This window comes from Lynx canadensis, chromosome B4, assembly GCF_007474595.2.
Source record: "Lynx canadensis isolate LIC74 chromosome B4, mLynCan4.pri.v2, whole genome shotgun sequence".
Classification (NCBI taxonomy): Eukaryota; Metazoa; Chordata; class Mammalia; order Carnivora; family Felidae; genus Lynx; species Lynx canadensis.
The window spans coordinates 120270875-120298688 of record NC_044309.1 but is presented as its reverse complement, the minus strand read 5'-3'; the positions used below and the strand labels follow the sequence as shown (position 1 = coordinate 120298688).

The following is a 27814-nucleotide window of genomic DNA, read 5'->3' as shown; positions in this document are numbered from 1 at the left end:
TACTGATCAAAAAACACTTTAATACATTGGCTTTAGTTTCCACCCTTTCCAATTTATTCTAAATAAAAACCAAATGTTAAACACAAATAAGATTAGTCTTCCCAACTTTAGTATGTATGAATAAAAATGGCAATTTTTGTATAAACTACTCAGTTCTAAAAGAGAAATCATATCAGCCAGAAAACATTTTAGCCAATCCCTCCCTATTCATAGTAACACAAAACAGCTTTCCAAGGAAAACTGACCAGTGAGACAGTTATGTTTGTGCTCTCGGCCATAAAGAATTAAATTCAAAATGCATTTACTCTTCTAATGAAAGATAACCTAGTCTCAGGAATAGTGTAAGCACTGTTATGGTAGTCTAACTCTTAAATGAAAATATAAGCTGAGATACAGTTTACTGTAATAACTTAGCTAAGCAACCTTTGAAAATTAGCTGAGGATCAAAGTATTCACATAAGTTTAAGATCTAATCTTAGGATGAAAGGTAACACAGATCCTTAACCTACTTTAAAAAGAACACTGAAATTAAACCTTTCGATCACAGCCATTCAAAACTTTAATTCAGAATGTTTCTTAAATATCAAATTTCTCTTCACAGACGCTATGTCCATTTTCTTCATAATCTTCTCTTGTTACTACCATATCTTCAAAATCATCATTCTCTGATATCAATTTTCCACCTTCCCAGGCATAAGTAATAGGGCTAAAAATAAAGTTAAAATAAATGAACCCAGATGATTTTACAGAACTGAAATGCAGAAAACATTCATTAGTAGCTAAAACGTGGCAATCTCTACCCAACCTGATTTAACAGAAAACAAAGTGTAAAAATAAAGCATACGCTTCATAGGAATAAGGCAAACTATTAAAGAAAAGAACCTTGGTCACTAGTACAACTAAGTGGTTTCTTTCTTTTTTTTTTTTTTTTTAACTTGTACCCTGAATTTATGGACCCTCTCTACTTCTAAAAAAACAAGATTATAAGCAAAAGATCAAAAATGCATAAAAGTTTGAAAAACACTGTCATAACTGAATCTAAATTCTGTATGTGGCAAAGATATGTCACCTCACTAATTTGCACAGCAACCCATGAAACAACATATTATAACATTTTACAGATTTGGAAAATGAGGCTCAGAGAGGTTTTCAGTGCTTTCAGTGCTTTTGCTGCTATGCTTTCTTCTAATAAACGAAACATTTAGGAAACACAGCGCATGATACATAGTTACATGGTAGGACAAAGACCTTAAGTAAAATTGGGACATATAAAACATCCAGTTTGGTTTGTGAGTTCAAGCCCAGCGTCAGGCTCTGTGCTGACAGCTCAGAGCCTAGAGCCTGCTTCAGATTCTGTCTCCCTCTCTCTGCCCAATCTCCTCCACCCTCCCTCCCACTTGTTCTCTGTCTCTCTCTGTCTGTCAAAAATTAATAAACATTTAAAAAAATTTAAATAAGGGGCGCCTGGGTGGCGCAGTCGGTTAAGCGTCCGACTTCAGCCAGGTCACGATCTCGCGGTCCGTGAGTTCGAGCCCCGCGTCAGGCTTTGGGCTGATGGCTCAGAGCCTGGAGCCTGTTTCCGATTCTGTGTCTCCCTCTCTCTCTGCCCCTCCCCCGTTCATGCTCTGTCTCTCTCTGTCCCCCAAAAAATAAATAAATAAATAAATAAATAAATAAATAAATAAAAATTTTTAAATAAATAAATAAATAAATAAATAAATAAATAAATAAAACATCCAGTTTGGTTTTATTTCTAACCAAGGTTATATACCTTATGTTATGACTCAATTCTGTTTCTAATGTTCCTCTCCCCCAATTCAGTTTAAAATCTGAAAAATGGTGAAAAGCTAATAAATGTTTTCCTTATTGTATTCCATACATGTAACTTTTATATATGTATATGTAAAACAGATATGCAATAAAGACTTGATGAATGAAAGAATGAAAACTCTTTCTGTGGATCCCTTGGCATGTAATGTGTGATGACTTCCATTTAAAATGCAGGATAAAAAACATGTGGGGCAAACAAAACAAAACAAAATAAAAGTGTGGGAAATAAAGAGACATGGTGGAAAAAATAATAATAAAATAAATAAACAGGATGAAAATCCACTATGCAAAGTATATGGACATTATGCTGATAATCATTATAATATCCAGCAATTGTTTACTCTTTAATCTGATAGCGATAAATTAAGTGAGCAGACAAGGGCCTTCTAGTAACTGCTATTGATTTAGAAAAATTCTATTTTCCTTTAAAACAAGACTCTAAAATTAAGTCTGGATGGCTCAGTTGGCTAAGTATCCAACTTTGGCTCAGGTCATGATCTCACAGTTCATGAGTTTGAGCCCTGTGTCAGGCTCTGTGCTGACAGCTTAGAGCCTGGAGCCCGCTTCTGATTCTGTGTCTCCCTCTCTCTCTGCCCCTCCCCTGCTCACACTCTGTCTCTATCTGTCTCTCAAAAAATAAACATTAAAAAAAATTTTTTTTTAATTAAGAGTCAGGTATATGGGGTCTTATTTCTAACTCTGCCACTTAAGACTGGGACAGTGGGGAGGGGCGTTATTTAGACATATATTTGGTAAGAGACATGTATTTGCTCCTGACTCAAGATAAAGAGAACTAGGTTTTAGCCTGGCCACTGCTATTAACTTCCTGTAAAGCCTCTGCCAAATCACGAGCCCTTATTTCTTTATTTACAAAGTAAAAACATTGAACAGGAGGACTTATAAGCCTTTTTTTTTAATGTTTTTTATCTTTGAGATAAAGAGATGGAGTGGGGAAAGGGCAGAGAAAAAGGGGGACAGAGGATCCAAAGTGGCCTCTGCAGAGAGCCACAGCAGAGAGCCTAATGCGGGGCTCAAACTCACGAACCACAATATCATGAACTGAGCTGAAGTTGGATGCTCAACTAGTGCCACCCAGGCACCCCTATAAGCTTTCTTAAGGTTCTAAAATTATACCTTATTTTTTTTCTCCACAAAAGTGGAGAAAACACTTTATGAGAAAGTGTTTTTCTCATAAAACGGGATAGTGGGTAGATATAAAAGATTTCTGAATCCAAAAAAAAAAAAAAAAAGACCACTGTGGCATGTCGGTGACTCCAGTCGGTTAAGTCTCCAGCTTCTGATTTCAGCTCAGGTCATGACTTCCCAGTATGTGAGTTCCAACCCTTCATTGGGCTCCACACTGACCATGTGCTGACAGTACAGAGCCTGCCTGGGATTCTTTCTCTCTTCCTCTCTCTCTGCCCCTCCTGCATGCTCTATCTCAAAATAAACTTTAAAAAAAAAAAAAGGCTACTTAAACATAAAAGTTTACTAAAATACAGGTATCCCGTTTTTCAAAAGTTTGCATTACGCCACTTCACTTTTACAAGAGACTACATTAGTACCTCGTTTTGCTAACTGAAAAGGATTTTTGCTTTTCCAAATAAAGGCAAAAAGCAAAACAGCATTCAGCATTCATTTTGCAGCAAGCCATTACAGAGGCGGCACACACCTAAGCAGCAAGAGTGGCACCGCTAAGCTTCTCCCCAGGAGCTACACGCGGCATCTCAGCATTGAGCTGCGATAGCTGTGAACTGCGTCTGTGAGCATCTATGTGTTACCTCCATTTATTTTGCATATCCGTTAGCAAGATGTGTCCCAAGGTATCAGAAAAGCCTAAGAGAAATTATTCTTTGGGTCTGCAAATGCTCAAAATTTTTCTATATAAGTTAATAGTAATTGCTTCTTCATTTTAGGCCATTTGACTTAGAAAAGGTTTCAAAGGAATGTTCTACTTTTGGATAGCAGGGGAAACCATTTTTAACAATAGTTTCCAAAACAACTTACAAATTGACATAATTTATCTTCATGGTTAGTTCTTACATTTCTATTATTCTTGATAGAAACTGTCAAGAAATGACACATCTTACATAAAAAAATCAGATTATAACCTGATTGCTTTGCCGGTAAAAATCTCTTAGGAATGAGGATTGATTTACTATATGGATACTATCTTATATTAATTGAGCACCCATTATGTACCAACCATTATGGCTGGCACTTTACATACTTCATCCCATTTAGTCCACTGAAATGTCAGGTTTATTGATTCAATTTTTGAGAAAGGGAAAATGAGGATTCCAAAAGTGAAATAAACCTGCCAGAACCAGGCCTAAACTCAAGTCTGCCTATTGACACATTTTACCTACAAAATGACTTCCATGTTTTATCTATCAGCCAACACTTACTTTTCAGGCAGCACAACTGAAACATCATAATCTGTTGGAGTGAGACATCGAACTTCTGAGTAAACCCGATCTCTAAATCCCGGGAAAAGGGAATTTCCTCCTGTCAAAACAATGTTCTTAAAAAAATGCGGCTGCATTTCTTTAAGGGGGGGGGGGAAGAAGAAGAAAAAAAGGCATCAGAAAATCTGTTTACTTATCTTTCTGGAAAGACGAATATAAGGGTTTAAGTAAAAGCCATCAGTTATAGTAACTGGTTTGGAAACTATATACTTTTTTAATAACCATAAGAATTATTTATAATATTTCATAATGAGGTTAAAATTTACAGAAATTGACACATCAAACAGAATGAAATATGACCTCACAGATCTTTAAAAGAAAGGCTAAGGTGAAGGAGTTGAACTACTAACTACTTGTTACATATACATATAAGCTACACATAAATGGGTAACATTCTAGAAGCAGACAGTTGATAATTATACTTCTTCCCTAAAATGGAGGAGGTCTTTCCGTAAGTTGAGATTGTAAGCTAGTGTAAGGCTAACATGGAGGGCCTTCAAGACATTTTAACTTGGAAGCCCAAATTTCCATGTTATCTCATTGAGACAGACATAATTATTTACATTTGATAGTGAAAAATACCCATAATCCATAATAATAAAGCATCTTTTGTTCTACACTCATTAAAGTTACATACTGGCAAACATTAAGTGCCACATTGTTAGCTGGTATTAAAAGTCTACTAAGCATCATGGGGAAATCTATGAGGAGTCAATTAATAAATACCAGCCACCATACCCAAAGCTTCTGTTCACAAAACAGGGGCAGAGTTCCCTTATATTGACACTGAGCCTCATGACATTAAAGCAGTATGGTATAAAATGCTGTATACCAATAACTGCAACCTTGTATAAAATGTGAAATTAATGAGACAACACAGAAACAGTTGTGAAATAATTATACTAAGGTGATAGCATTATGTGATTTTCTTCTCTCTCTCTTTTTTTTTTTAAATGGGAGGAAAGGACATTGCAAGTGCTAGATTTGTTCCAATCTAGGAAGACACTTGGAAGATATAAAAGTACTCTCTAAAACTCTAGAAAATTATGTAGGTAAAGCTTGCTTCAGGAGAACTCACACATCACTGAAAAGCACCATACTTCAGCTTCATTAAAGTTAACTTCCTGTAGGGATGCCTGGGTGGCTCAGTAGGTTAAGCATCTGACTCTTGATTTCAGCTCAGGTTATTATCTCACAGCTCGTGAGTTCGAGTCCCACGTTGTGCTCTGCACTGACAGCGTGGAGCTTTCTTGGGATTCTCTCACTACCTCTCTCTGCCTCTGCCCCCGCTCTCTCTCTAATAAATAAATAAACACTAAAAAAAAGTTAACTTCCTGTATATTATTCCAAATAAAACTAGAAGAATCCAATCCCATCAATAGCTAGAAACTATAGCTTTGTTAAATTATAAATTTTGATTCTCTGTAAATAAATATGAGTTAAATTAAAACTTTTCTAAAATGGACATGGCAACTTAATAGTCATGGAGAGATTAATTTCTTCAAGGTTTTTTTTTTTAATGTTTACTTTTGAGAGAGAGAGACAGAGTGCAAGTGGGGGAGGGACAGAGAGCAAAGGAGATGCAGAATCTAAAGCAGGCTCTAGGCTCTGAGCTGTCAGCATGGAACCTGATGCAGGGCTCAGACCCACGGACCGGACCGTGAGATCATGACCTGAGCCAAAGTCGGTCGCTTAACCAACTGAGCCACTGAGGCACCCCTAATTTCTTCAAGTTTAAATAGACCATAATAACATTCCCTGTATCAAATTTCTAATCTAGGACCAATAAAGTAAGAATTATTCAAGTGCACTATGGAATTTGGAAATCTATGCAAATAAAACAGACTTTCCATTTGCCCAAAATTACTTAGAAAGTTCAGATGATTTCTCTATGGCTCACAGAGCTTACGATTTTTTTAGAAATATCATTACGTCTCAATACTTTAATTATTCATGTACCTTCAGGTAAGTTCTGAATTGAATAGACAATAGCTTCTGGAATACCCATTTCTTGAATGCCTATATCAGAAGGATTAAAGAGTATTTCTGGAACAGCAAATCTCTCATTGGCCAGACGAAGAATTTGTTCCCCAGATTTATATTTTCCACTTAACACCATCTCTTCCCTTGGCTTAAAGAAAAATAAGATAAAAAAGTTTAAGCTACATTTTCTAGTTCATATGACTAATAACATTTAGTAACATGCTATTTTAACATATTAATCATATTCTCGGAAGTTTCAGGATTCTCAAAAGTTAGAAAAATGTGGCCTTCTCTGTTGCCTAATCTACACGAAGAAATAACTGCTGACTCTACTGTAGCTGTTCCCCAAAAGATGATCTGGCTAAATTATTCCACACATTTTAAAACAGAAAGAAAGAAAAGGAGAAAAGAGGAGAGGGGACCTTATATCCTACCTATAATAATAGACCAATTTCAGTTTCTAGAGAACACAGAAGATACTCTAAAAAACATTTACTAAGTCTAGAGGTGCCTGGGTGGCTCAGTCAGTTGAGTGTTGGACTCTTGATTTTGGCTCAGGTCATGATCTCATGGTTAATGGGATCAAGCTCCGCATCAGTCTCTGCACTGATGGCATGGAGCCTGCTTGAGATTCTCTCTCTCCCTCTTTCTCTGCCGCTCCCTCACTTATGCTGTTTCTGTCAAAATAAATAAACATTTGAAAAAACATTTTCTGGAGCGTCTGGGTGGCTCAGTCGGTTGGGAGTCCGACTTCAGCTCAGGCCGTGATCTCACGGTTCATGGGTTCGAGCCCCATGTCAGGCTCTGTGCTGACAGCTCGGAGCCTAGAACCTGCTTCAGATTCTGTGTCTCCCTCTTTCTCTGCTCCTCCCCCACTTGTTCTTTCTCTCTCTCTCAAAAATAAATAAACACTTAAAAAAAATTTTTTTTTTTTTAACGTTTATTTTTGAGACAGAGAGAGACAGAGCATGAACGGGGGAGGGTCAGAGAGAGGGAGACACAGAATCTGAAACAGGCTCCAGGCTCTGAGCTGTCAGCACAGAGCCCGACGCGGGGCTCGAACTCACGGACCGCGAGATCGTGACCTGAGCCGAAGTCGGCCGCTTAACCGACTGAGCCACCCAGGCGCCCCTAAAAAAATTTTTTAAACCATTTACTGTCTTATGTTTCTATCACTACCTACCTTGACTCTCTTATTTTATTTATTTATTTATTTATTTATTTATTTATTTATTTATTTATTTATTTATTTATTTTTAAGTAAGCTCTATGCTCAACATGACATTTGAACTCAGGACCCTGAGATCGAGTTGTATGTTCTACCAACTGAGCCAGCAAGGAGCCTCTACTCTCCTATTTCACATGTTTATTGGACCTTGTGGCTCTGTTCAGTAGGATTTCTCCTTTCCCTTGTATAAAAAAAATTAAATATTTAAATTTATTTATTCAATCTTCAAAAATAAATTTTGAAATCCATGGACTTTATCAATGAAATTTTCTTGTTATTTACTGCTGAGATGTGTTCCTGAAGAGACTAGAAAAAAATAATCTTTTTTTTTTTTAAAATAATCTTCTACCACATTCTATACCATTAAAATAATGGTCCTTTCCAATTTTACTAAGAATCATCAGCTTGGGCACCTGGGTGGCACAGTTGGTTAAGCATATGATTTTGGCTCAGGTCATGATCTCACAGTTCATGAGTTTGAGCCCTGTTGACAGCTCGGAGCCCGGAGCCTGCTTCAGATTCTGTGTCTCCTCTCTCTCTGCCCCTCTCCTTCTCTTTCTCTCCCTCTCTCTCAAAAAATAAACATTAAAAAAAAATTTTTTTTTTAGTATCATCAGTTCTTCTAGATTCAGTTATAGACATTCATTTGCAATTATATATGCAATTTTCCTCCTGGAACAGAGTATAACCCAATCCTTTATATAAGTATAAAATACCTCAAATATATAAAAAATATTAATAATTACTAAAGACTAGGGGACCTGGGTGGCTCAGTTGGTTAAGCATCTGACTTTGGCTCGGGTCATGACCTCCTGGTTCATGAGTTTGAGCCCCGCAACAGGCGCTGTGCTGACAGCTCAGAGCCTGGAGCCTGCTTTGGATTCTGTATCTCCCTCACTCTCTGTCCTTCCCCTACTCGTGCTCTGTCTCTTTCTTTCTCAAAACTAAATAAACGTTAAAAAAATTACTAAAGACTAATGTATTTAAAGAACATTATACATCCTTTAATATAATCAGTACATACAATATATTCCTTCCACTACATTGCCTCTCTTAACCTGGATATAATTCTAAATTCTATCATTGGAAGTTCCAAGCTCAAAACATCATTCTTAAATAAGAATATCCAAAATTACGTAATTTTCATAATACTCTAGGTAGAACAAGGAAAACTGCAAACCACTTTTAACCCAATAAACTACTATTACAGTAGCAAAAGAAAAAAGTGTTATTCCTTCATAGTATTCTTCCTTCTCAGGCAGAAACAAAAAATATTTCCTATAAATTTATTAACTTATAAATTCACTTAAAAGTGATACTGGCTTGGGTTTAAAGGATATAACTCATTTTTTCAACACTCAAAATAATCTGGAACGGATGTAAACTTGGGAGAAATTCAAGTGACAAAACATTAGAGATTATATAGTCCATTACCAAGATTTTACTAAAGAGGATCATGTGACTATCCCCGGATCAAATATCTAAACTAGGGGAAAGAGCCAGAACTAGATAGCCTTGTTGACTGTTGGCTCTAAAGCCATTAATCATTAATACGTAATCTGGAACTACAAGTAGTTTCTGTTTTAAGAGTACAACTCCAAAAAGATTTTTTAGGACATAGACAAATGAAGGAATTTAGAAGAGTTGCTATTTTAGTCAATGTAGGCCATGATTACCACACAGTCTCATAAATTTTGTTCCGATATTGTAAAAGAAATGATCAGTTTAAATTATAATGGCTCTGCACAAGGTGTTACCATAATCATTATGAACCTGATTTTCTCAACTTAAGTCCATTTTACTTTATTAGGCATCCTCTTTCTGATAAGAAAATTGCAATTTGTATCAGTTGTAATCAGTAAAAATATCACAGAGCCTATTACTGTTATTGTTACTATCATTAAGTACTAGAAAATGGAGGTTGTACCTTTTTCCAAGCACTCAAAAATACTTTTTTTCTTTATTTTTTCTTTATTTTATATTTTTAAAAATTTTTTTTTACATTGATTCATTTTTGAAAGACAGAGACACAGCACAAACAGGGGTGGGGCAGAGAGAGAGGGGGACACAAAATCTGAAACAGGATCCAGGCTCTGAGCTGTCAGCACAGAGCCCGACGCAGGGCTCAAACTCACAAACCCCGAGATCATGACCTGGGCCGAAGTCGGATGCTCAACTGACTGAGCCACCCAGCACCCCTCTTTTTTTTTTTTTTTTTTTATTGTAGAGAGAGGAAGCATGAGAGCAGGAGCAGGCAGAGGGGCAGAGAAACAGGGAATCCCAAGCAGGCTCAATGCCCAGTGTGGAGCCAGGTGTGGGGCTCGATCACACAACACTGGGATCATGACCTGAGCTTAAGTCAGGAGTCAGACATTAAACAGACTGAGCCACCCCAGCACCCCTAAATATATTCTTGAATAGTTTTAACAATATTCTGAGTATAAGAGCTCTCAAATAATTATAATTTTTTCATTTCATGTAGTTATTATTTTTCTAATTTCATAAACATATATAAAAGCAAATAAATAAAAAATTAAAAAATATAAACATATATCAGCTCTCATCAAAGTTGTTACATATCAGGCAACAATGAAGTTAACCAAGTACTAAACTCAATACACTTTAGAATTAATTCTAATACATACGAAATAAAACTGTTTCTAAATCTTAAAATTATTGGAGTGCCTAGTGGTTAAATAAAAAAAATAAAAAATAAATCTTAAAATTATTAAGAGATACATATACATAATTTTTTTGTTTGTATTTTGTTATTTTTAGGTCTTTTTTTCCAAATATGCACATGATTTAACATGTACAGGTCGCCTCTGAACATCAGTTTGAACTGCATGGGTTCACTTATATGCAGATTTTTTTTTACAGTACATTACTGTAAATGTATTTTCTCTTCTTTATGATTTTCTTAATAACTTTTTCTTTTTTCTAGCTTACTTTATTATAAGAATGTAGTATATAATGCATACAGCATACAAAATATGTGTTAATCAACTTTATGTTATCAGTAAGGCTTCTAGTCATCAGTAGGCAAGTAGTAGTTAAGTTTTTTGGGGGAAAGGGGACGGGTCAAGGTATATGCAGATTTCAACTGCATGGGGGCAGGGGGGTGTCAGCTGTTCAAGGGTCAACTATATTGTGAATAAATTACAAATTTTAACATTGACAAAGTAAAGATTAAACCGTTATTTTTGAAGTAAAAATTCAATGTAACATTCTATCATCTAGCAAAAGTTGAGGCCAACTGACTCTGTCTACTCAATTGATATTAAAGTCCACAGGTTAAAAAGGAGTCTATAGCCTATGACCAGATATTGTTCACAAAACCAAAGGCCAATAAAAGAGCTGCAGGGATGCCTGGGTGGCTCAGTCAGTTAAGCATCTGACTCTTGATTTTCGCTCAGGTCATGATCTCATGGTTCCTGAGTTCAAGCCCCACATCGGACTCCTTGCTGACAGTGCAGAGCCTGCTTGGGATTCTCTTTCTCTCTCTCTCTCTCTCTCTCTCTCTCTCTCCTTCTCCCTCTGCCCCTCCCCTGTGCTCACTCTCTCTCTCTCTCAAAATAAATAAACTTAAAAAGAAAAAAAAGAGCTGCAAACAATATTATGTACCTTCTGCCTTTTTTCTCCAAAGACAATGAGTAAAACAATGGTCAATTCAAGGAATAACATCTCTATTGGCTAACTATATAAGATGCAGGTTTGAGTAAACAGGGCTTAAAATCTGGCAAGGAGAAAATCGGTGGCATTTAGCAGATAATGTCTAGTAAACTGATAGGGTGTCATTTGCAGGGCAGGAGAGAATACATTTTAAAAAATTTATAGACTTAGTTGATGGTACAATTATCTGGAAGAGATTTTTGTAAGATGAAGTTATCAAACTTACACTAAGCATTTCCAGGGACAGGAACTAAGAACATGGATATAGATTATTTTTCAAGTGCCCTGGGTGATTCCAACAATCAGTCAGGTTTGGAGAAATTGGGAATCACTGAGTCTTTACTCAGGGTCCATCCCTGCAGAAATATAGATGACTTTACTACCATTAACTCTACAAAGTGCTTTAAATTATCCGTAAGGTGCTTTATATAACTGGAGTATTTTAATGAGTAATAATATATGAAGATGGTGTTGTCTATATATTTGCAGTTTTCATTGTCTCGTAAATAAAGTACAACTTGGGCTTCCAGTTCACGAACAAGCAACTTGATCTCATAATTTGTTCCAACACCCACTTCTAAAAGCCAACCTACGACCTTCCACAAGGATCTGTTTCTAAGAACATTACAGGATGACTTCAATTTTATGAGGCTTTGGGTAGTCTTCTCAGAATTCTGACTTGTATTTCACTTCAATAGTATGGTAAAAAAAAATATATATATATATATATATATTTAATTTTAGGCATATAAAAAAGTATAAATAATTTAAAGAAGTATAAAACCCATGTATTCATGAATTAGTTTGATACTTTATACATTATCACTCCCCCCTTTTTTTTTAAGTTTATTTATTTATAGAGAGACAGAACGAGCAGGGGAGGGGAAGAGAGGAGACCCTAAGCAGGTTATGCACTGTCAGCGCAGAGCCCAATGTGGGGCTCAAACTCACGAACTGCAGGTCATGACCTGAGCCAAAACCAAGAGTCAGAGGCTTAACCATTGAGCCACCCAGGAGCCGCCCTCCCCCACCCCCTGTCTTTTAAATTTTTTTTTTATCACTCCCCTTTTTAATTTGGTGTTATCATTCCAGTTTTATACTTTTAATTCACACTTATGTATTCTTTTTTTTTAATGTTTATTCATTTTTGAGAGAGACAGAAAGAGCATGAGTAGGGGAGGGGCAGAGAGAGAGGGAGACACAGAATCCAAAGCAAACTCCAGGCTCTGAGTTGTCAGCACAGAGCCAGATGCGGGGCTAGAAACCCACCAGTCGTGAGATCATGACCTGGGCCAAAGTCGAACACTCAACTGACTGAACCATCCAGGCACCCCAATACTTATATATTCTTAAACAACATAAATTATTATTCCACACAGCCTGAAACTATATATATCCTCCTAAAACTTGCTTAAAGACATCATGTTTTAGACAGAAACATGTTTGTGAGATTTATCCATGATTATCATGTAGCGCTACTTCATTTTCACTATTGCTTATTTTATGAACATGTCAAAATTTATTTATTCTCCTCCATTAGCGGATATTTGGGCTTTTCCCTATCTTTCTCTCTTTTAAAGTATACTGCAGTGAATGATACCATAAATGTTTCCTTGGAGAAATATGCTTACATATCTGACCAAAGATTTTTAACTTCCCAACAGTCCTCCATCAAGCCAGCTAAAAGGGCAAACTTCACATTTACCCAAACATAGAACTGATAGTTTACCTGAACAGATCAAAGATAAGGAGAAATTATTTTGACATCCAAGATAAACTGCTGCTCAACACTTTGAAAGTGCACTGGATTTTGCCCTTTTCAACTACAATTTGAACACATCAGACCAAACAAGTAAAATTCAGTCATGTCTGCTATGTCAATAATTTTCACAACTGGAAAACAACCAAGCTCTAACTGGATTTAAACTAATTCTTAAGAAAATAGAAAAGGGTTAACCATAATATAGGTAATGATCCTATCTATCTCCAGATTTGTCCCTTGTGCTATCATTCAGCTGATAGTCCTTTTTCTAAATAACTTTAATGAGATATTTATTAATCACTTCTACACTTGTGCCTGGAGAAAAGGCCACCAGGAAAGCAGTTATCAACAACTCTGTAAGACTCTACCAAACCCAACTAGATTTTTTCAAATCTGCCTGAAGTGGTCACTTCAAGAAATGTCATTGAGGATTTTTTAAATTACCTTACAAAAGCCCTTTTTAATTGTACTGAAGTCAGGCAAAACATAGTCTATCATTACTGTATTTTCTTCTCCTTTCAACCTGGAAAACGAAATAGAGATACGTGAAATAATTAACTATGTATAAAATTACCCAAGAATCAACTTTCTGATTCTTAGATTACTATTATACATACTTTGCAATATCCATATCTCTATAAAAATCCTGAGACACATAGCATACATCTTCTTTCACTTGATTAATCACATGCGTTTCATCCATAACATGTAGCTGCCTAAATGGAAATAAAAACAGTAAAATTTGAAATGGAAAAATGTAAGTCTAATTTATAATTACCACTTAAAATATTTTTTCTGGGACGCCTGGGTGGCTCAGTTGGTTAAGCGTCCAACTTCAGCTCAGGTCTCAAACTCTCGGTTTGTGAGTTTGAGCCATGCATCAGACTTTGTGCAACAGCTTGGAGCCTGGAGACGGTTTTGGATTCTGTGTCTCCCTCTCTCTCTGAGCCTCCTCTGCTTATGCTCTCTCTCTCTCAAAAATAAATAGAGATTAAAAAAAATTTTTTTAATAAAAAAAATAAAATTTTTTCTGGAATTAAATCTTTGGGTAATTGATTTTTTTAATATTAAATTTCTGAATGTGTAAGATATTTTCAACTTTACGGAATAATTATACTTCAATTGTATATAATCTCCACATTACCCCTCTGAGGGCACATATCAGTTCAGTTTGCACAAAGAAATTGAAAATGAAGGCTTTAAGTATGGTAAGGCTTATCCAATTAGAGAGCAAACCTTTTCCTCTAACCATTCTGAATAGAATCTTGCTAAAATGACTTAATTCTTTACACTTTCTTTTCTGATTATAGCAGTATTGTGGGTTAGCACACAGTACCTGGCACATAGTAGATTCCTAATAAATATCTGATGAGTGAATCCAAGAAAACACAGGCTTAATGAAGAAAACAAAGATGCTTTAAAAACCAAAACTGAAGACAACACAAACAAATGGAAAGATATTCCATGCTCATGGCTTAGAACAATAAATGTTATTAAAATGCCCACACTACCCAAAGCAATCTACAAATTCAATGTAATCTCTATCAAAATACCAAAGTATCTTTCAGAGAACCAGGACAAATAATCCTAAAATTTGTATGGAACAACAAAAGATACCAAAAAGCCAAAGCAATCTTGAAAAACAACAAAGCTGGGGTGGTATCATAATCCCAGACTTCAAGATATGCAACAAGATAAACTACAAAGTTATAGTAATAAGAACAGCATGGTACTGGCAGAAAAACAGCCACATAGATCAATGGAAGAACATCGAGCCCAGAAATAAACCCATGTTTATATGGTCAATTAATCTACAACAAAGGAAGCAAGGATATATAATGGGGGAAAGATAGTCTCTTCATTTGGTGTTGGGAACACTGGAGAGATACATGCAAAAGAATGAACCTGGGCGACTTTCTTACTCTATACACAAAAACAAACTCAAGATAGATTATTAAAGACCTAAATGTGGGATCTGAAACCATAAAACTCCTTAAAGAAAACAAGCAGTAATATTTTGGACACTGGCTTCAGCAACATTTTTCTAGATATGTCTCCTCAGGCCAAGGAAACAAGCGAAACAAAAACTATTGGGAGTATACCAATATAAAAATCTTTCACACAGTGAAAGGAACCATTAACAAAATGAAAAGACAACCTACTGAATGGGAGAAGATATTTATAAATGATATATCTGAAATGATATATCTGATAAGGGATTAATATCCAAAATATATAAAGATATTTTATAGCTCAACACCAAAACAAACAAAGAAACAAACAAACAAATAATCTGAATAAAAATGGGAAGAGGACCTGGATAGACATTTTACCAAAGACAACATGCAGAGGCCACGAGACACATGAAAAGACACTCAACATCACTCTCATCAGGGAGATGCAAATCAAAACCACAGCGAGATATCACCTCACACCTGTCAAAATGGCTAGTATCAAAAAGACAAAAAATAACAGGTGTTGGCAACAATATAGAAAAAGAAAAACTCTCAAGCATTATTGGTGGGAATGTAAATTTGTACAGCCACTGTGGAAAATAGCATAGAGTCCTCAAAAAATTAAGAATAGAGGGGTACCTGGTTGGCTCAGTTGGTTAAGCGTCTGGCTTGGGTTCAGGTCATGATCTCAGTTTGTGAGTTCGAGCCCCACATTAGGCTCTCTGCTGTCAGCCCAGAGCCCAATTTGGATCCTCTGTCTCCCTCTCTCTGTCCCTCCCTAACTCTCTCTCGCTCTCAAAAATAAACCTTTTTTTTTTACAGTTAAAAACAGAAATATCATATGATCCACTAATTTACCCAAAGAAAACAAAAAGCCTAATTTGAAAAAATATATGCACCCCTTTTTTTGAAGCATTATTTATAATAGACAAAATATGGTAGCAACTTTAGTGCCAATTGATAAATGGATAAAGAAAATGTGATGTACACCCACACCCACACCCACACACTGAAATACTAAGCTGTCATAAAAAAGAATGAAATCTTGCCATTTGTGACAACATGGATAAACTTAGATGATTTTATGCTAAATGAAATAAGTCAGATAAAGACAAATCATACATGATTTCACTCCTTTGTGGAATCTAAAGAACAAAACAAACAAAGCAAAAACTGACCTGTTAATACAGAGAACTGGTAGTTGCCAAAGGGGAGAAGGTGGGGGGATGGGCAAAACAGGTGAAGAGGTGTAGGAGGTACAGGCTTCCAGTTATGGAATAAGTCACGGACATGAAAGGTACAGCATAGAGAATATAGTCAACGGTAGTGGTGACAGATGGTAGTTACACTTATAGTAAGACAACATAGAGTTGTCAAATTACTATGTTGTACACCTGAAATCAATGTAACGTGTGAACTATGCCTCAATTAAAAAAATGCAAAAGAAAGAACAAAAATGTGAAGTTATTTCCTTTGAATATTTTTCTCTACACATATATACTACATTTACTTTTTTAGACTAAACATCATCTCACATTTTCTTATGCTATCATTCTTTAAAAATATGGTTATTTATGGTCCCATGATATTTATTAGAGTGATCTATGAATATGTACTTATTAGCATTCCTAGTGTTGGAAGTTTAGCTCAGAGAAGAAAGATACTTGTGTGTGTATAAACATGGACTTTGGTTTTGTTGTTGTTTTTTTTAAATTTTTTTTTTTTCAATGTTTATTTATTTTTGGGACAGAGAGAGACAGAGCATGAACGGGGGAGGGGCAGAGAGAGAGGGAGACACAGAATCGGAAACAGGCTCCAGGCTCCGAGCCATCAGCCCGGAGCCTGACGCGGGGCTCGAACTCACGGACCGCGAGATCGTGACCTGGCTGAAGTCGGACGCTTAACCGACTGCGCCACCCAGGCGCCCCATGTTGTTGTTTTTTTTAAAATAGGCTCTATGGCCAACTTGGGGCTTGAACTCATGACCCCAAGATCAAAAGTTGCATGCTCTACTGACTGAGCCAGCCAGGCACCCCAGACACTTTGGTTGAATCACAACTTAGCAACCAAGCTACTTGACCTCTCTGGGACTCAATCTCTTCAACTCTAGAGGGGTCATGATAATAAGATCACCAACAACACATCTGTGAGAAGTAAATGATTCTAATTATACGTAAGTATTTAGCATAATCCTTATACTTAATAAGTAAAAAACATTATTATTGCTTCCTTTTGCTTTTTGTTACCTTCATATACACCATGTTTTACCTTAAGACTCACTATTGCACCAATGAAAAGAAAAGATGGTAATTAAACTATGACAATTCAAAGGTATCAACAGCTGGAAGATCTGTCCCAACTAGAGATGTGGAAAAAGTATACCTCAAAATCAAAGCACTACAGGTATTTTTATCTATATCTCGGATTATCTCATTATTTATTCACACTCTAGAACACAGAATTTGAAATACTGTTAGTATCTTGGTATATTGCCAAACTGTTTACCAGAAAAGATATTTCAAGTTATGCTCTGATCAGCAGCTCTACTAGGAAGTACCATGAAAAACAGGAACACTAGGGGTGCCTGGGTGGCTCAGTCGGTTAAGCATCTGACTTCAGCTCAGGTTGTGATCTTACAGTTCACGAGTTCGAGCCCTGCATCGGGCTTGTACTGACAGCTCAGAGCCTGGAGTCTGCTTCAGATTCTGTGTCTCCCTCTCTCTCTGACCCTCCCCTGCTCACACTCTGCCCCTCTCTCTCAAAAATAAACATTAAAAAAATTTTTTTCGAAAAGAAACAGAGGAACTCTTATTGTTAACCCATATATCCCAACCTCCTAAATAAATGCTCAATAAATATTTTAACTGAATCTGTAGTTATTACAGATGTTTAACATTTTTTTATGCCTGAGAATTATCCATTTATATATTGTGACTGTATGTAACTCTAATGATTAACTGTGCTACTGAACATTTGTTTTCTGAGAATCATCTAGTAACCATTTCATACCAAGGTAATGCTTTTTTTTTATGGATCAATAAGAACCCTTAATACATTAAAGATAACAATTTGGTGTCACATTTATTCCAAATTTCTCAGGTTTATGTTTGTATTTGTTTTCTTTACAAATGCTTGAAATTAGTGGTTTTCCAGACTAGAAGGGGACAAAGAGGGATGAGAATGCTGGTAATATTCTCCTTGAACTGTGTTCTGGTTACCTGGGTATATTGTTTTTAAAAATTCATTGGATTATACATTCCAGGCTTGTAAACTTTACTCTTTTAATTAAATATTTTCTTATTGTGGTTTTATTTTTATATTTAAGTCTTGAATGCATTTGAACTTTAGAATACGACGCAAAGGAAAATTTTTCTCCAAACAGCCAACTTTCCCTGTATCTTTTCTTAATCAATCTCCTCTTCAATGGTTTCTGATGCTTTCTTTTTTTTCTTTCTTTTTTTTTTTTTTTAATTTTTTTTAACGTTTATTTATTTCTGAGACAGTGAGAGACAGAGCATGAACGGGGGAGGGTCAGAGACAGGGAGACACAGAATCCGAAACAGGTTCCAGGCTCTGAGCTGTCAGCACAGAGCCCGACACGGGGCTCGAACTCACGGACCGTGAGATCATGACCTGAGCCGAAGTCAGCCTCTCAACCGACTGAGCCACCCAGGCGCCCCCCTAGTGCTTTCTTTAGTATACCTTACTTTTTTTTTTTTTTTAACACTTTTGATTCAGAATTAACTGTTTGGTCTCACTGGTCCCTCATTTAATTCTCATTCAAGTATCACTTTAATTATTACAATTTTAAAATGCTTTATCATCTACTAGAGAAAGTCTCCTTTCACCATTATTGTTTCTCATAACTGTTTATTTTTTACTTTTTTTTACATGTATTTATTTTTGAGAGACAGAGTGCAAGTAGGGAAGGGGCAGAGAGAAGGAGACACAGAATCCGAAGCAGGCTCCAGGCTCTGAACTGTCAGCACAGAGCCCTATGTGGGGCTTGAACCCACAAACCGTGAGATCATGACCTGAGCTGAAGTCCGACGCTCAACCAACTGAGCCACTGAGGCTCATAACTGTTTCTAAGTATTTTTGCCACCTTGTTCTTTTCAAGCTGAACTTCAACAGCCTTCCTTTTTAAAATATATGAATTTTTTCCACTCAGCATGGAGAAATGATTAAGTGCACAGGCTCTGGACTCAGACTGTCTGGGTTTTGATTAACATCTTCATCTGCCTGAACTTTCTCTGCCTTTCCAATTTGCTGCTTCTAATCTGATGGGGATAGAGGAACTAAATATCCAAACCTTTTGAAACTGAGCCCAATCTGTTTGGTTCTACAGTGAATAATATTCACATAATCTTAACACTGTAAATGCTACTTATGAGCCTTCCACTTTTAGAATTAATATATAAGCAAGGCAAGAAGAGTTAACTATAGTAAAAAGTAATATGTAAATGTTATCTCAATAATTAAGAAGTGGTATAGTATTATGTTTAATGAAAAAAGTGACTCTATGAAGGTTACATACTATAGGATTCTGTTTCTTGAAACAACAAAACCACAGAAGTGGAAAACAAATTAGAGATTGCCAGGGGAGAGGGACACGGTGGGAAAGCAAATATAAAGGATTAGCAGCACACAGGAGTTCCTTCGGAGCGATGGAATAGTTCTGTATCTTGACTGTGGTGGTGTTTACATGAATCTATACATGGGATAAAGTTGCATGGAAATACACACACATGAATGCATGTAAAAAATGTTGAACACCTAACATTACCTGTAGTCTGGGTAACAATATTATACCAGTGTCAATGTCATCATTTTTATATTGTAATAGTTATATAAGATGTTACTAAGGGTACACAGAGCTCAATGTACTATTCTACAACTTCCTGGGTCTGTAATTATTTAAAAATAAAAAATTTTACAAATGTACTAGAGGGGCGCCTGGGTGGCTCAGTCAGTTGAGCCTCCGACTTCAGCTCAGGTCATGGTCTCGCAGGTTGAGTGGGTTTGGGCCACGAGATGGGCTCTGTGCTGGCAGCTTGGAGACTGGAGCCTGCTTCAGATTCTGTGTCTCCCTCTCTCCCTACCCCTCCCTGTTTGTGCTCTGTCTCTCAAAGATAAATAAACATTTAAAAAAATTTTAAAAACAAAAACAAATGTACTAGAGCCGTGAGGGATGGCTAAGGGGAGTGGGTTTCTTTTGGGGGTAATAAAAACATTCTAAAAATGTTCTAATACACTACAACCCATTGAAAATGTACCCTTTAAATGGGTGAACTGTATGGGATGTGAATTATCTCTCAGTAAAATTGTTTAAAAAACTGGGGCGCCTGGGTGGCTCAGTCGGTTAAGCGTCTGACTTTGGCCCAAGTCATGATCTCACAGTTCGTGTGTGAGTTCGAGCCCCACGTCAGGCTCTGTGCTGACAGCTTGGAGCCTGGAGCCTGCTTCGGATTCTGTATCTCCCCCTCTCTCTCTCTCTGCCCCTCCCCAGCTGATGCTCGCACTCTGTCTCTGTCAAAAATAAACTTAAAAAAAATTTTTTTTTAATAAAAAAAATTGTTTAAAAAACTAATGGTATATTGACAGAATAAAGAAGGAAAATGTGAGAGGAAAGGTAGAAGGAAATGCAGATTCACTTATTTTCTCATATGACATAGAGGGGAACTGAGAGAAAGTGACAGTTTCATACAAGCCAAAGTTAATGTAGCAAGAAATTGAGATTTAAGAATCCTACTTACAAAACAAAACAAAAAAATCCCACTTACATTTTTAAACAAAATAAAATTTAAAATAATAGCATAAATAAAATTTAGGAGCAGGAGAAGAGTTGGATGTGGCTAAGTACACTAATTCCTCATCTTTTAATGATGGGCAGTCAACTAATACTGGTTAATCCACAAACAGAAATATCAATATATTATTAAGGCTCATAGAGACTAAAAATATAAAAAACACAGTTTAAAGATGATACTTTGTGTGGAATGGAATGGACGAGAGACAGGGGAGGTAGAGATTTATTTTCCTTTGAAACTCTTATTCCCTTAAATGCATTTTTAATTTGTTTTATAATGTATAACATTTACAGTTTTTATAACATTTATAATTTTAAAATATTATAAACATATTAAACTCCCTAGAGTTTGGAGATACCCAAACTTTGGTGGACATTAGCATTTTATATGCTAGAAAGCTTTTCTTTCTTTTCTTTCTTCCTTCCTTCCTTCCTTTTTTTTTTTTTTAGTGAGCTCTACATCCAATGTGGAGCTTGAACTCCCAACCTAGAGATCAAGAGTTGTATGCTTCATCGACTGAGCCAGCCAGGCACCCTACTAGAAAACTTTTCAAGTTGAACATCATTTGTATTTATATTATATGATACAGTTTTTAAAGCAATAGTATACAACTGTTACCTGAAGTTACAACTAATGGTTAAAGAATTACTTTATTATGTTTTTAAAAATAATTTTAAATTACTTTAAAAAGTTCATCACCAGCAGCCAACCCACCCAAGGACTCAAGCTAAGTATTACCTGTAAGATATAATCTCCTTTAGATGATTGGTTAGGAGTTTTCCTCCCACATTTATCCTAAAAAGGGAGAATGCAAATTTGGTTCAGTTTATCACACCTTTCATTCAGTTTTATCCTATGAAAGACATGAAAATTAAGTACAACTCACCGAATAATTGCTTCTTTTTTCTTTTTACTTCTACAGTAAGGAACTATATGTGTAAAGGAATATCCACTATCTACAATGATACAGCATAATTCGGAAGGATTATCTCGAAAATACCTATGTGCACTGAGAGCACCAGCTATTAAAAAAAAGATAAAAAAAACTGCATTAAATAAAAGTATAATTAATTTAAAGCAATAAAGAAAGGTAACAAATTAAGGCAAGCACAAAAACAAAAACTTTCTTTTATTTCTATATGCTAGCTTAAAACAATATCCACATGGGGCACCTGGGTGGCTCAGTCGGTTAAGCATCTGCCTTCAGCTCAGGTCATGATATCACGGTTCATAAGCTCAAGCCCTGCCTCAGGCACTGTGATGCCAGCTCAGAGCCTGAAGTCTGCTTTGGATTCTGTGTCTCCATCTCTCTATGCTCCTCCCCACCTCCCTTGTGTGTGTGTGTGTGTGTGTGTGTGTGTGCGCGCTCTCTCTCTCTCAAAAGTAAATAAACATTAAAAAAAATTTTAAAGATTGTGCTCTTAACCATTGTAGCATAGTATCGCTCATATAGACTCAACACCTGCAAGTTAAATATTTCAATACTTTCATTGTACAGTCCTGTAATGTAATTCTAGCTTTTAATAAACTTACTTCTAGATGGTATTTTCAGATTGTTTTTCCTCATATTGTCAGGCTAAGTAAGCTATTAACATTATTTCAATGAATGATAATAATAACAAACACATCAGTGACAGAAAAGATAACTACCACAGAGACAATAATCTTTTAGAAATTAAAAATATGTGGCTAGTGGAATCCCTAGCTGGCTTACTCAGTAGAGCATGGAATGCCTAACCTAGGGGTTGTGAGTCTGAACCCCACATTGGGCATAGAGATTACTTAAAAATATATATACATGTTGGGGAGCCTGCCTGGCTCAGTCAGTTAAGCCTCTGACTCTTGATTTTGGCTTAGGTCATAATCTCAAGGTTTGTGGGATCGAGCTCCACATCGGGGCTGTCAGTACTAAGCCTGTTTGGGATTCTCTCTCCCTCTCTCTCTGCCCCTCCCCTGCTCACATGCGCCCACACTCTTTCTCTCTCAAAATAAATAAATAAACTTTAAAAAAAATGTTGCGGGGCTCCTGGGTGGCTCAGTCGGGTGAGCATCCAACTTCAGCTCAGGTCATGATCTCACAGTCTGTGAGTTCAAGCCCCATGTTGGGTTCTGTACTGACAGCTCAGAACCTGGAGCCTGCTTTGAATTCTGTCTCCCTCTCTCTCTGCCCCTCCCCCGCTCATGCTCTGTCTCTCTCTCTCTCTGTCAAAAATAAATAAACATTAAAAAAAATTTGTTTTTAAATATGTTGCTAGTAACTTCACTGGGGAGAAAATATTGTACTAGTAAAAAGATGAAGTAAAATAAGTCTGACTAGATAATCTCTAAGAGTCCATCTAATTTTTAAATCCCATATTTTATTTCCTCCAAATCTAAAAGAATGTCACCCAGTATTCTTGGATTTTGAATGTTCCTCTTTATTCATTCCATATTTCTGTAACTTAATTGCCATCAAAATTTTAACTCACCATTTACTCTTAAGACTGCTTGGAACTGATATTCTTCAAATAGGATTTCATTCATTGATTCTTGAATTGAAGTGAAGTTAAAATATGGTTCTGTGATAATAATATTGGTATCTAAAAAATCAACCTATGAGAGAAAAAAATCCCAGAAGTTTTATAACTTTGTAGTTATAAATACTTGTTTTACATATATAAACAAATGTATTAAATCCTCAAAATAATCATAGAAAACAAGTCTTATTACTATCTCCATTTAATCAGAGGGCAATCTGAGGTACAGAAGAGTTGAATAAGTTACCAAGCTTCATGGAACTAGTTAGGGACATAGCTAGGGTTTGAACCCAGAAAATTTGGTCACAAAATTCATGCACTTTATTATTTAATTTTAACTCTCTTAATGGTAGCATTAATAAAATGGAACTGTCAAATTGCTTGAAGATCATTATGTAAAAGTAATGAACAGTATAATTACAAGCATTAGGGATGTTATTTTGTTTTCAAAGTTAAAAGACCAGAAGCTTTAGGATATTTAATGTTTAGATAATTCTCTACCACACCCTTCAGAAGCATTAAAAACTGAATATTCACTCACTATTCCTAAAGTTACACTATAGATATTAAAAGCACAAAATTCTCACATAATATTCACAATTCAGATATGTGGACAAAAATATTTTACTGTGAAAATAAAAATGAGATAGTGAATTGATCTAATAGTAGACATGTGAAGTGAAATTTTAATCTTGAGTTTCACAGACCATCTCTTAACCTCCAATTCCACTTCAAAATGGAAATTCTATTCACTTGCACTTATTTTATTTTTAAAAAATCAAAGCTAATAACAGTATATGAAGTCACTTAAATATATACTAGAAATATGTTTAAAAGTTAAAGCTAGGCACCTCAATTCTCTTCAACTCCAATCCTTGACTTACTGTCTAGAATTAGTCCTTGACCTTTCCTCTCTATTCATACTGCCTTATCTTTCACCTGAAATCGTACCACTGCCTTCCCAATGCCCTTTCTGCCTCCATTCTTTTCTCCTTCTGATCTGTCTTCCGTACTGCTAGCATAATTATCACCAGATATTTTCCTAATTCAGAAATCTGATCATCCTCCCCAAATGTATTACTCACCACAGAAGTCTTCTCTTCCATGGCTTGACAATGCATATGAAATAATGTCCATACATTTGCAATCTTACCCCCTTCACCCCATCTTATAGTGTGTGCTGGTAAATGTTCAATAACCAGATTTCCGGAAAAAAAGAAAGCGCCCTGATTTGTAGAGCTTACCACAGTTATAAATATGGCCACAAAGACCGATTTCAAGCTATCCTGAAGTCACCAAACACTGAACACAGTTAGGAAGAGATGCACGTAATCGGTTCTCATGAGCCAGTATGAGGAACTTCAGCACAGGACTATTCAGTAAAAACTCTGACTCTATTCACCTTCATACCATGCACTCTCCCCCTGTAGCATAATAATGCTCCCCCTGTAGCATAAATAATCTCAAGCATGTATTACTTTTCAGATACATGTATATTGTCACAGTATGCATAATCTTAAAAGTTAAAAATATGATTGTTATATACAATGAACATGTACAATAAGATTTATTTATGTCATATTAATGAGTGAACTAGCTTCATATCCTATCTTTTTTTTTTTTTTAATTTTTTTTTCAATGTTTATTTATTTTTGGGACAGAGAGAGACAGAGCATGAACGGGGGAGGGGCAGAGAGAGAGGGAGACACAGAATGGGAAACAGGCTCCAGGCTACGAGCCATCAGCCCGGAGCCTGACGCGGGGCTCGAACTCACGGACCGCGAGATCGTGACCTGGCTGAAGTCGGACGCTTAACCGACTGCGCCACCCAGGCGCCCCTTCATATCCTATCTTATTGGTTCTTTTATTAACATTAGTTAATACATCTTTGATGCTGTAACTTTTCATTTGAATAAGACATGGAAATAGAAATTTGAATACATACTCCAATTTGTTACCTGATACATTTCTTTTCCAAAAAGGTAATCCCAAACTTGTCTTTGAACATCCCAATTCACCAAGTAGCCCTAAAAAAATTCTTGTATAAATTATCACAAATATTTGAACATTTAAAAGTGACATTAATATATTATAAACCATTAATTTCTCTTTATGGTTACCTCCAAACCAATTATAATGGCATGTTTTTCTCCTTTTAAATATTCTAAAATTTACAAATTAACAATAAGCAAACATCAAAGATTCAAAAGACATATCAATATATGGAGATGCCACTCCATTCTTACTTTTATTTTAATGTGTTCATCTCATTTAACTTTAACATAAACAAGTAAAATTCAGTACCCACAATCAGCAACTAAGCCATGGTCATTTATTGCTAACAAGACAAGTTAATTTCAATTTTTGGATAATAAGACCTTATATAAATTTTGAATAACTTTTCTCTGAGATCTAAAAATATTTCCATACATACTAAATCTTAATTTTACATTTAAAAATTGTTTTTAAATTTAGGTTTAGATTGCTAGAGATGACATATAATTGAATTACCTTCTGAAAAGGAAGAATATAAAAGAGTCCAGAAGGGTCCTTTATTTCATCTATCTGGTTGGCGGTAAAAGTTTTAAGACGTGCCGTTTTTGACCTGAACTGACAGTTAGGAATTACCCTATTAACAAAGAAACAAATAATATAATTATTCCCTAAATACTTCCTAAAAATGCAATTACTTAACCACCCCACTGCAGGCAAAAAATATCCACAGTGTTTCTCATTCTGTCTTCAAATAATTTAAAAAAAAATTTTTTTAAGTTCTAATACATACCACATTCTACACTGGACCCTTTATCTTTCTCGAGTACTCTTTAAGAAACTCTTCTAGAAAGAAAAGAAAAGAAAAGAAAAGAAAAGAAAAGAAAAGAAAAGAGAAAAGAAAAGAAAAGAAAAGAAAAGAAAAGAAAAGAAAAGAAAAGAAAGAAAGAAAATTCTTCTAACTGGGTGCTGATCCTGCCACCACATAGATGACAGTCAGGGCTCAAGTAAAGTCATTCTGGCTTTAATGTGGAAATCTTAATACCACTCTGGTAAAAGATTTACAGATTCAAATTTCTAGCTATTAAAATTAAGTCACTAGGAAGTCAAAGATTTTCAATTAGCAAGATGTTATAAGGTACAGAAGTAGGAAGTAGTTTTAAACATGGTTGCTGCCCACCATAAGCTTACAATCTTGTTAGGAAGACAAACTAGAGTCCTATCAACCATACACAGGTGTACACATGTATGTGTGTGTGGAGAAAGAGGGGAACAGAGAGAGAGAGGGAGTTGGGACAATTCTATGTCCCAATAGTATTGGGACAATACTATGCTGTCACTTTTCTATATGTTTAAATATTCTTTGAGGACATGATTTTTTATCTTTTTTTTTTCAACATTTATTTATTTTGGGGACAGAGAATGAACGGGGGAGGGGCAGAGAGAGAGGGAGACACAGAATCGGAAACAGGCTCCAGGCTCTGAGCCATCAGCCCAGAGCCTGACGCGGGGCTCGAACTCACGGACCGCGAGATCGTGACCTGGCTGAAGTCGGGCGCTTAACCGACTGCGCCACCCAGGCGCCCCGAGGGCATGATTTTTTAAAACTGCATTGTAGTCAATCTTATGGTTGTATTATAATTGTAGTCAATTTTCTATTCTTAATTATTTAGCTTGCTTTCTTTTTTTTAACTACATACACAATGTCTAAAATATAGAGCATGCTGTATTTACTCTTATCAAACGCTTCCTATTTATTCCTTAGGTAACTGATAACAGAATTGCTGTGTCAAAGGATAAAAACAATCATACACATTGCAAAACATTTTCCAGACGACTGTTATCAATTTACATTCCTATGCGGTCTGATTGTCCTCTTTAAAAAAGAAAGGAAAGGAGAAAGGGGGGAAATCCTCTGTAAACATGATATATTCTACATATATAACATAAATATTTTGATTGCCATTGTAGTAATTCTGTTAAATCGACTCTATCGATCAGGTCAGCCATTGAGCACTACGAAGGACTTAGGCACAAAGCCTTCAATGTTTCCAATTATTAAGGCCATTGTTTTTTAACTTGTTGGGGGTCACAGAACCCATCGAGAATCCGATAAAAGCCATAATTGCGTCCTCAAGAATATGCATACACACAAATGTCCACGATTCCTGAGGGTTCATGCATGAATTTTGTGTATGCACCCCTCCTTCAGGAACCACTTCTCTAGAAGCCTATTTTCCTGAGCTATTTCCTGTTATGAAAGGAAACACATGTCCCACTTCCGGGGCCGCGTAGCCTAAATTAACGCCAAAATCCCAGTTCAAAGCATCCCAGTCTCCCAACTCCAAACAGAGCATCCCTCTGGCTCAGGTTAGGGCCACGTAGGGGCATTTGCAATTTACTGTGATCCCAAAATGAAGCGTAGCATGTGAAACAATTAAGGGCCTGTCTTGTCCTAAGGAGCGAGAGAACACTTACGACACATTTTCATGGCTGTAACCGATTTTGGCATTATAGGCTCCGTTATCCAGCACTAAGGTTGTCATCTTAACGTGAACCAAACTGCACTCGCTTTCCTCTTCTGACACTTCCGTTCAC

General features: G+C 36.1%; 1 protein-coding gene across 1 annotated transcript; it reads right to left on the bottom strand.

Annotated features, from left to right (window-relative positions):
• Positions 1 to 27804, bottom strand: ACTR6 (actin related protein 6). Its single transcript, XM_030323479.2, has 11 exons — positions 27695 to 27804; positions 25736 to 25853; positions 25183 to 25251; positions 23177 to 23300; positions 21595 to 21730; positions 21447 to 21503; positions 13561 to 13659; positions 13388 to 13466; positions 6258 to 6429; positions 4239 to 4377; positions 1 to 706 (listed from the first exon to the last, which is right to left on the bottom strand). The coding sequence occupies exons 1-11, from the start codon at positions 27760 to 27762 to the stop codon at positions 577 to 579; spliced, it is 1191 nt and encodes a 396-aa protein (XP_030179339.1). The 5' UTR covers positions 27763 to 27804; the 3' UTR covers positions 1 to 576.
• Positions 27805 to 27814: the final 10 nt, after the last annotated feature.